General features: G+C 34.5%; 1 protein-coding gene across 2 annotated transcripts in view; it reads left to right on the forward strand.

Annotated features, from left to right (window-relative positions):
• The window catches only part of LOC121385994 (E3 ubiquitin-protein ligase HECTD3-like), a 34,445-nt gene extending 24,623 nt beyond the window's left edge, over positions 1-9,822 (forward strand). For both annotated transcript variants that reach the window (XM_041516791.1, XM_041516798.1), the window contains exons 12-18: positions 912-1,034; positions 1,449-1,538; positions 2,575-2,778; positions 3,635-3,764; positions 5,904-6,057; positions 8,232-8,300; positions 9,573-9,822. In XM_041516791.1, the coding sequence (XP_041372725.1) occupies positions 912-1,034; positions 1,449-1,538; positions 2,575-2,778; positions 3,635-3,764; positions 5,904-6,057; positions 8,232-8,300; positions 9,573-9,657 (855 nt within the window). In that variant the 3' untranslated portion in view covers positions 9,658-9,822. The remainder of the gene's footprint in view (positions 1-911; positions 1,035-1,448; positions 1,539-2,574; positions 2,779-3,634; positions 3,765-5,903; positions 6,058-8,231; positions 8,301-9,572) is intronic.
• Positions 9,823-11,364: the final 1,542 nt, after the last annotated feature.

The following is an 11,364-nucleotide window of genomic DNA, read 5'->3' on the forward strand; positions in this document are numbered from 1 at the left end:
GCTGCCATGTTTATTTCGATGCACTGTGTGTATACGAAAATAAAACAAAACTAGCTTTGTGTGTATGTGTTTAGTACTGTTTACTACGACCACTATGATTGGCTAAAATTAAGACGTCTGAGATATTGAGACCAATCAGCGTAGCCCTTACAGTTCTAGGCCGTTATGTGCAAAACAACCGCCATTTTCGACTGTGTTTTCTGCAGTGGTGTTCAAGCACTTTTATATGTGATTTTTCCGTTCAAAAATGGTGAAACTAATCGCAAAGGAGAATGTGCAATTTCATGATTATTGACAGGAGTTTATGCATTATAATAATCTTTTCTATGGTATATAAGTTATTCTGTAATTCTGTGATGTATGTATCTCCTGATGCAGATTTTTCCTTGCAATTGTGAAAAACCCTATAGTTTCAGGGGGGATTGCCCTGGACCTGGCCAGGGACCTGCGGCCCCTGGACCATGGCTTATTACAGCTGAAAATACAAATTGTCATTCTCATCCCTGATTATAACCTGACATTTGGACCAGTCCATTGATACGCCAAGGGTTTTGGTTTGGTTTGTTTTTTGTGTGTTAAGAAGTCAAATTAAATATTTGTGAGAAAAAAAGACCACTTAAAAGTTTTCTTCATTCTTTATGTAGGATTAAAAAATCAAGACATTAGAAGTAATGTTTGCTAAAAAAAAAATTGTGTTAAATATATTTAGCTGATTATAATAATAGTATTATTATTTTCTTTGTTATATCAAGGAAAAAAGAACCAAACTCTTTTTCATTCAAAATACAAATACTATAATAGGATTCTAGTTTATATCAACTTACAAGTGTTATACCAGTGAAACATTTTCATTATTAATGTAAAAGTAATTGACTGATTTTATTTTATTTTATTTTCCTTCAATTTATCAGGGGCAGGATGACCCCACAGCCAGTTCTGATGTCTATATCCCTAATCCAGCCTGCTCAGACTTTGAAAAATACGAATGGATCGGTCAGCTGATGGGTGCCTGTTTCCGGGGAAGAGAAAACTTGGTACGTTAATTTCTGCAGTTAGAAAGTAACAAAAATACCTATTATTGCAACATACAAAATGACTAAAATATATAATATTATTGTTACGTTACTCAGATTTTAGTGTTTACGGTAAAAAAAAGTACTAAAATACAGTAATGTTCAAAATAACAAAAATACAGAATAATATTGCACCATTACTCAGGTTTTAGTGTTCTGCAGTAACATGTTTTAAAAATACTAAATTCATATTTTATTACTTTTTAATTTGATTTTTCAAAAACGTTTTTTAAGTTTTAAAATTGTTTTAAACCTGCATTAAGATGAATATCTATGGATGCAGCTGTCAGTGACACTGAATAGTAGGAAAGACATTTAACTCCACAGAATATATATATTTGTTAATTTAAATAATTTCATATTTATAATTTACAGATCCTATCACTGCCAAGATTTGTATGGAAGAAACTGGTTGGGGAATCCGTTTCCTGGACTCCAGATTTTACCTCTGTAGATGCGGCAGAGGTATGCTGGCTTTTATCTCTTCAGTGTTGTGACCTGTCTCTTTAACTATTTATGCTTATATCCAGTTACGGTTCAAGCATGCTGTCAAGCACGCTATCTTTTAAATTTGTTGTAGGTATATGTGTTTAGAGGGGTTTCACTATATTTTAAATTTGTAGGTATACGTGTTTAAAGGGGTTTCGCTATCTTTTAAATTTTTTGTAGGTATACAGGGCTAGAAATTAAAAAAAAAATCTACATGCACCAGGTGCAAGCTGAAAAAAAAGTTACATGCACCATTAAAATTCTGCATGCACCAAAAATAAGGCAACTTCGTTTTTTTTTTTATACGAAGCTATTCGGAATTATTCGGCAATACCTATATTTATTTATTAACTACCGGAACGTTATACAACTGCGTTTATTACTGATTCTTGATAAAATTAGAAAATTTCACCCAACGTAAACGCCTTACAGAAATCTATAATAGGCCTGTTACAAAAACGTACGAATATTTGTGTTTTGTATTAAACAAGTTATCAACTTTTTTATGCAATACACAGTACTTGAAAAATATTAGCATGCACCACGTGCACCCAGTTTTAAAAGTTACATGCACACGCAAAAATCAGCATGCACCGGTGCATGTACTAACACTGCATTTCGAGCCCTGGTATATGTGTTTAGAGGGGTTTCACTATATTTTAAATTTGTTGTAGGTATACCCCTGTATGTGTTTAGAGGGGTTTCACTATATTTTAAATATTTGTTGTAGGTATACGTGTTTAAAGGGGTTTCGTTATATTTTAAATTTGTTGTAGGTATATGTGTATAGAGGGGTTTCACTATATTTTAAATATTTGTTGTAGGTATATGTGTTTAGAGGGGTTTCACTATATTTTAAATATTTGTTGTAGGTATATGTGTTTAAAGGGGTTACACTATATTTTAAATATTTGTTGTAGGTATACATGTTTAAAGGGGTTTCGTTATATTTAAAATTTGTTGTAGGTATATGTGTTTAAAGGGGTTTCACTATATTTTAAATTTGTTGTAGGTATACATGGTTAATGAACTGGAGACTATGGAGGAAAAAATGTTTAATGCTGTCACGCGACACTGGAGCATGTTGCTGAGCGATGGCAATATGGCATTCCTTCGAATAGACGAGGATGGAAACCCTCTGCCACTCTCCTTTGAGGATCGCAAAGAATATTGTGAGAAAGTGCGTGAAATGAGAATGACGGAATTCGACGAACAGGTATTAATTATAGTTTACTGTTAATTTAGAGCCAAATTAATTTAGAGTCATGAATTAAAGTTAAATATTAATTGTAATGTTCAACTATACTGTTATCAGCTTGCATGTTGGACTGCAGTAAATCAGTTTAAACATAATTTTATGACATATTAAATGCTTATGCATCCAGCTTGACAATCAGAAAACGTCATCACTGACCCAAGTTTCCAACATGAAATGTCATTTTGAACCTATATTTTTCAACATCACATTGTAAGAAAACCACTAACATAACACGCTCTTGATGTGTGTAATATTTTATGGGACATCTTAGTAAGTCTTAAGTACCCAAATAAAATTTACAGAAGATATTGATTAACATTTTAAAATATTTTTAAAAAATCCTACAGTCATAATCCTTGATGTCATTGTTTATGACGCTTTCACCAAGTTTATTTTCACTTTCACTCAACGATGAGTAATCCCATCACTTCAAAGTCTGTATCATCAGTTATATTTGGTGAATACATCCTTTACATATCTTCAACTTACCATAAATAATAATGTTTTATAAGAAATATTTTACAGGTATCAATAACATTGACACAAATTTTGACAATTTAAAATATTTTTTTGGGATATTGTGATAACAGCTTAAATGGCTGTCAAAAAAAAATACACTGGTCGTGTTTGATTGTTATTCTACTATGTTCTAGCATTCACAGAATCAAGATAGATAACTCCTGTGAATTTTAACAGCTGTGTTTAGGAAGACCGATTGCATCTCAACTAAAGTTGAGAATGGTAGGGAAGGCGTTAAGTAATACATAAAACATTTTATACTGTTACATTGCTTTTGTTTGGTTATTATCTGCAGATTGCTGCCCTCCGGTGTGGATTGATGAAAAATTTGCCAATTGCTGTGCTAGATTTGCTACCCTGGCAGGAATTGGAGACCAAGGTGTGCGGGGAGCCGAACATCACAATAGAAGCATTAAGAAAAACAAGTACGGCTGTCACACATTTGATTTCACATTACTTAACTGTAAGACTGAGGTGGGGTGGATTATATGGTCGATCCCCACCAGTGGACCTTTGATATGTGTTCCTGTACTGAGTCAGACCCCCGATCTTATCGGAAGCCGGACACGGGATAGGCGTTTTCAAAACCCTAGTGGTATAGAAGCACCTTAAACTAGTTATGATTGATTGATATGTGTTCAATAGGGAAATTTCTCGTCAATATTCTTTTTCTCTCTTAAACCTTTTTGTCTCTTTACTTCTAACTTCACTGTTAACCCCAAACATTACATCATTCTTTTTCATGTATCCATGTTTAATTGTACTGTTCTAATGTACCGTAATTATGTATTCCTGTTATGTGCTTAAAGCACGACTGTAAGGTAGCAATATTAGAGTCCCCAATCCTGACACTACCATATTTGTTTCTGGCGTTAATAAACTATTGAAAAAAAAAAAGAAAAAAAGTTCACATAAACAGTTTAACAGGTTTTCATTGTGTCATATCCTGTCATCTTCATTTAATGTTAGGTGTAAATGTTAATGTTACCTAGCTGACAGGTATGGTAGAAGTTCAGCCTCTTGTTAAAAAGTTAAAATTTGTTTTGTTTAACGGCACCACTAGAGCACATTGATTAATTAATCATTGGCTATTGGATGTCAAATATTTGGTAATTACGACATATAGTCTTAAAGAGGAAACCTGCTACATTTTCCCATCATCAGTAGCTAGGGATCTTTTATATGCACCATCCCACAGACAGGATAGCACATACCACAGCCTTTGATACTGGCATCTTGTTACACCTCTTTATTTCACCTTTTCCGAGCAGTGCCACATGACTAGTATATCAAAGGCTGTGTTATGTACTGAATGTACATACAAAAGATGCCTTGCTGTTCTTTGCAGTCCACAAAATAAGTCAGGAACGTTAAATTTGTCATTTTGAACCTACAAATTTCAACCTCAGATTGTTAGAAAACAACTAATGTAACACTATTTTAAATGTGTATAATATTTTAGTTCATATCTTAATGAGTTGAGTTGCTCTAATAAAATTTACAAAACAACTTAATTAATATTTTATAAATATATTAAAAAAAATTCCTTTCATCACGGTCATTGACGTCATTGTTTATGATGCTTTTACCAAGTTTATTTTAACTTTCTCTCAATGATGACTGTCATCTTCTTCAAAGTCCTTATCCTCAGTTATTTTCAGTGAATGTATCCTTTAGAAACCTTAAACTTTTATTAAATAATAATGTGTTTTTAATTTTATTTCGATATTACGATAACAATTGAAATACAAACACCAGTCAAGAAAAGACACTGAATGTGTTATTGTTATTCTACTGTGTTCTAGAATTAACAGAATCAAGGTACGATAACTCCTGTGAATGTTGACAGCTGTGTTTAGAAAGACCGGTTGCGTGTCGACTGCAGTCGAGAATGGGAGGGAAAGAATTAAAATGGAATGAAGTTTCCTGTTATTTTTTCTATAGAAACTTTATTCAACTCCTTAAGAATTGTGGGTTTTTGATTAAAAGGAACATGATAAATGTAGTTCACAAACTGGTCATTTTTGTATAGCACATATGCTCATGTAATAATCTTAGTAATTTTTGTCTGGCACACATGCTTACGTAATAATATTATTAATTTTTGTCTGGCACATATGCTCATGTAACAATCTTGGTAATTTTTGTATAGCACACATGCTCATGTAACAATCTTGGTAATTTTTGTCTGGCACACATGCTTATGTAATTTTTGTCTGGCACATATAACAATCTTGGTAATTTTTGTCTGGCACATGTGCTTATGTAATAATCTTGGTAATTTTTGTCTGGCACACGTGCTTATGTAACAATCTTGGTAATTTTTGTCTGGCACACGTGCTTATGTAATAATCTTGGTAATTTTTGTATAGCACACATGCTTATGTAATAATCTTGGTAATTTTTGTCTGGCACACATACTCATGTAACAATCTTGGTAATTTTTGTGTGGCACACATGCTTATGTAATAATCTTAGTAATTTTTGTCTGGCACATATGCTCATGTAACAATCTTGGTAATTTTTGTCTGGCACACATACTCATGTAATAATCTATTTGACAGCGCACTATGATGACTTGGAAGAGGATGATATTCGTGTGAAATATCTCTGGGAAGCACTGAAGAAATTCTCAAATGAGGACCGCAGCCGATTTCTGAGATTTGTTACGGGGAGACGGAGGCTACCAGCTCCACTGTACATATCATCAGGAAAAGGGTAAGCAGATGAATGAATGAATGAATGAATGAATGTTTAACGACATCCCTTAGATAGAAAAATAAGCTTATGGGTGTCAGACAATATTGCCTGCTTTCCATTAATGCATTTCTGCGCATGGAAATGTGTTTTCCCATATCTGCATTTTTGAGGGTCAATGAAATGTACTTTTAAATCGAAAGTAACTCCTTTATGTTATAATGTCACCGTACAGAAAAATGGAAAAATCGCTCACGAACATTTTTTTTTGAGTGTGCTGAATGACCACATGCGGAATCGTGCATATGAATAAGGAACAATGTAAATGCATTGTATTGATAACCTTGCCTGCAGTTAAGTCTATTTTGTAAATATGAATATCTTTCCCCCACTATCCCCCAATATTAAGTGTTTTTAAACTCTGTCTTCCTCTTTAGGTGACATGTCCGATTATTACTATTAATTAGTAAACTTTTATTAACTTGAAGTAAAGTACAGGACTAGTGAATTTTTAATCATGGCTAGTAAATGTTTTATTTCACTGATCCCATGACTAGTGAATTTTATAAAAATTCTAGAAGCCCTGGTAGTTGCAAGTTTACACGATTGTTAACAGACTCTCCACAATTATCAAGTACATCTTTTTGTTACTTAATTAATTTGTAACTTTGGTACCTATGTTGGTATTATTGGTAATATAGAGGGCAGGATTTAGCTCAGTTGGTCGAGTGCTTGCCTGAGGTGCTTGCGTCACAGGATCGAATCACCTTGGTAGATCCATTAAACTGATTGGATTTTTTTCTCGTTCCAACCAGTGCACTGGTCAATGGTCGTAGTATGTGCTTTCCTGTCTCCTCTGATGCCTATTAGAATTACCAAATGTTTGACATCCAATAGCCGGTGATTAATTAATCAATGTTGTCTTGTGGTGTCATTAAACAAAACAAACTTCAACTTTTATTGGTAATAAACTTAAAAGAATTGTGAAGTCACTAAGATGAGTGTTAGATTAATATTGACAAATTAGAAGGAGAATTTGATCATTTTATAAATAACCTACAGCAAGCCAGAGAGGACTTTCATGTGGGAATCTATTGTAAATTATGATATTGGAACTGAATACATGAACTACTATGCTTCCCCTGAATTTATTTTTTTAGTAAATAAAACGACAACATGTATACAAGTATTTCCAGTTAGTAGTGAATGTTAACCAAGATTTCTTCGCTTGCTAATCAGGGGCCTAATTCATTAAACTCTCGCAACTTTGCGATCTCGCAGTGCAATGCTAAAAGACTTGCAAAGAGGATGCTTTGTTGTCTAGCAGAGCATAAGAGGGCTTTGTGAATTAGGCCCCAGTTCATTAGCAACAATGGTAGTCCCAGGAAATATTTTACAGAGAGGACCAAGGACAAAAAGGCACATGATATGCGTCCTGAAAATCCAGGAAAACTCTTGATTTCCCGGATTTTAGAATCCAAGCCTGGGATGTCATGGAAAATGACCTGTATCTAGGTTGTCCTTGAAAAGTTCTTGAAAATAAAATAAAACTAAAATGTAATAAAAGTTATAGTTTTGATGATGTAATACGGCGAAGGGGAAAGTATCCATTACAATAAAACCTAATAAAACCTGATAATCGAGAATATTTCAGATTTATTAACATTCGAAACCGGTTTTAATTGGTTTACTGCCATTAAGCATTGTGACTTCCTGAAAATGTCACTTAAGTGATAATTGTAAATAAATTGTTCAAAGAGGGCACTTTAATTTTCTTAGAGGGGTCAGGTCCCACTGTTGCCATGCCTTGAATCCCTCCTTGAGCAAATAAATACCTTGGTGGTATAAAATATTTAGTATCATTGTTTCAGGGGGTGGGACATAGTCCAGTTTTAAAGTGCTTGCCTGATGTGGGGTTGGTCTGGGATCGATCTCCATCAGTAGGACCATTGGGCTATTTCTTGTTCCATCCAGTGCACCACGACTGGTATGTACATCAAAGGCCATGGTATGTGCTATCTTGTCTGTGGGATGGTGCAAATAAAAGATCCCTTACTACTAATGAAAACATTTAGCTGGTTTCCTCTCTACGACTATATGTCAGAATAACCAAATGTTTGACATCCAATAGCTGATGATTAATACATCAATGATCTAGAGGTGTTGTTAAACAAAACAAACTTTGTTTATTTCAGGGATGCAATTGATTCCCTTCCCGAGTCATCTACATGTGGCAATATGCTCTACTTGCCCTATTATTCCAGGTTTGTGTTTTACTGTTCATTTTAGTGCTAAGTAATTCTTATGTAACATACAATGTAAAGTAAGTGATAAATAATTTTTATAATATGCATTTGATGTAAATATTTAGTTTAAAAGGTAAACAATTTTGCAGGAACTTTTGAAATAAATATGCATGATTTGTTTGGTAAATAATATTTTTATGCATCTGATTTAATACAACCATGCAGAATTTATATGGTGAAGAATTTGATATAATATTTGATATAGAATACTAAACGAGCTTGCCTGTCATACATTTTTATGAAACGAGGGAACAGTTTTGGTATCTGACTCGTTTTCGCTCCTCAGATACACTGTCCATGAGTTTCATAAAAATGGTATGACAGACAAGCTAGTTTAGTATTTTATTTATTACAAACCAACTGCAAACAAGCTGCAACGCATAAGTAAGCAGATGTCAAGACCTTTTACATGTTATTTTTCTACGAATTGGGTCAGCAAGTGATCTACGTCATGTAAACAAACAATGTCACATTGAGCAACGGGACGTCTAGATTTTGGCACGAAGCAAACATAACACTTTTAAAATGTGTATCCTGGAGTAATCAAACAGTACAAACAGTAAAGTAAACGTGTAACCAAAAAGCAATAAAATTTACTTAACTTGGACCAATGCTGTATATTATATACATGTAGCACACTATTTGTTATTAATAACTACTGCCAAATTAATTTGCCAAAGTAAGTTTTTAAATAGAACCCACTTTTGGCGTGCTATGTAAAACATAACGAATAGTAGCGCACTCCACTCTATTTACATATTTGGCAATATCCGTCTCTGATCCTTGTATTTGGAATTAGAGAAAATGGACTTTTCATTAATGAAAAAACAAATGATGCAAATTGCTTATCAAAATGTTTAAAATTTTAGACATAATCTGAAAGACAACACAGGAAGTGTTGTCTTTTCATTTGTTGATAAAAGTGATATCACTGGTTTGTGTGTGCTGGTGAGCTTTAGAAAAATTGTGACATGCGTGACTTTTGATGTACGTGACTATTGATTATTCCACGATACATGTGGTTTATTTTTTTAATCATGCTTCTTTATTTTAAAGTTTGATAAGACTTGGTCCACAAATCTTCACTTTGCTTACATTGACTGTGAAAAATATTTCTAAAAACCGAAATGTTAACTGCCTATAAAAACAAAACTGAAAAACTCCTAGATAGCTGCTTAACACAAGTGTCATATATCGTAATGACCTTGTTTTTTCTCTCCACTATTTCAGTGCTAAAGTCGCAGAAGAAAAGATACGCTATGCCGCTTATAACTGTATAGCTATCGACACAGACATGAATCCTTGGGAGGACTGAAACCCAAGCTATTTAAAGTTGGTATTTTATTCAAATTGACAAAAAGAAAACAACATTTAGATGACATGGTCTGTTGGAACTGCATGGTTTTTGTTATTGTCTCTTATCTGCACAAGAACCTGAAAAATGAACAAGCCAATGCTGTAATAAATAATGACTACCAAATTGTGTTCATATGTATTATTATGTATATACCCGGTATGGCAATTAAAAAAAAAACATGCTGCTTATTGAAGTTATGGACCCAAAACCAGGGCCTATATTTTCTAAACTATCTTAGCACTACGAAATCATAAAAGCATCGTAAGCTATGATGTCACTATGGCGTATGTTGTAGTGACGTCATAGTCTACGATGGATGTAGCACTAAGATAGCTTAAAAAATCCCTAACAAGATTCAGAGCGGGTTTACGGATCCGCAGGGCCTGTAGCACAAAGCACAGCAGGCCCGCCTTCCCAGGATATATATTTTGCAAGTCCCTCGGTGAGAGGGGAAAAATGACCTGGGGAAAATATATGTACAGATCACCACGGGGTCCCCTGAAGTGCGGGGTCCCGTAGCACGTGCTACATGTTCTACTGGGATAAACCGGCTCTGGCCAGATTATTAGCTCGCCTGGCCCGAAGTAGGGCAGCAACTTTTCACATTTTGAATTTTTCCTCCAGTTTCACTAGGCAGGTTTCATCTAAACTCGTTCCAAATGATCACCCGATAGCTCTGACCAAGTGTTGTTATTTTCCGGGTCGATTCAAAGTCCAAGATGGCCAGCCTAGCCTCTGATTGACTGAGATATTTTCGACTGTGTTTATCTGTATATAAATATATGAAGATTAAAATCATTCTTGACATGGAGAATAATGGTTGAAAATTAAATAAATCACTTTTTTGCAATGGGGGCGGGACACAGCCCAGTGGTAATGCACCGACTTGATGTGCAGTTGGTCTAGGATTGATCCCTGTTGGTGGACCCATTGGGCTATTTCTCATTCCTGCCAGTGCACCACGACTGGTATATCAAAGGCTGTGTTATGTGCAATCCTGTCTTCTTGGATGGTGCATAAAAAAAATTCCTTGCTACTGATGGAAAAATGTAGCAGGTTTCCTTTCTTAAGACTGTCGAAATTATCATATGTTTGACATACAATAGCTGATGATTAATAAATCAATGTGCTCTAGTGGTGTTGTTGAACAAAACAAAAAAGAAGACGAAAAAAGCTTCTTTATTTTGCAGTGTTCTTTCAGTTAATTTGCCTTGATGGTATGCCACGATTTCCATACATCCTAAATGTTTCAAGTCAACTTGATATTTCTAACGTCACAAAATGCAGTTTCCATATTTTAAAAACACACGTACAACTGAGATGTAAAAGTTATAAAATGAATGAATGAATATTTAATGACACCTCAGCATGAACAATACATCGGCTATACAACACTGAATATGTGCTATAGGGTGTATACTACCAAATCAAATCCCATAGACGACAATAGTAACATATGTGGCTAAAACTCCTACCTGCAGCGTATCAATCAACATAAACGCCACGGATATAAATACTACCACCCCTCACACTTAAAGTGAATCAGAAAAAATTGGGGGTCAAGCTGCTCGTTTCAGCTGTCCTGCTTTATTACTGTAAGTAATTCTGTAAAACCCTTGATCAGGGTTGAAAATTAGCAGTCGCCCGTGGCGACCTGTGTTGGCT

The sequence above is a fragment of the Gigantopelta aegis genome, chromosome 2, assembly GCF_016097555.1.
Source record: "Gigantopelta aegis isolate Gae_Host chromosome 2, Gae_host_genome, whole genome shotgun sequence".
Classification (NCBI taxonomy): domain Eukaryota; kingdom Metazoa; phylum Mollusca; class Gastropoda; order Neomphalida; family Peltospiridae; genus Gigantopelta; species Gigantopelta aegis.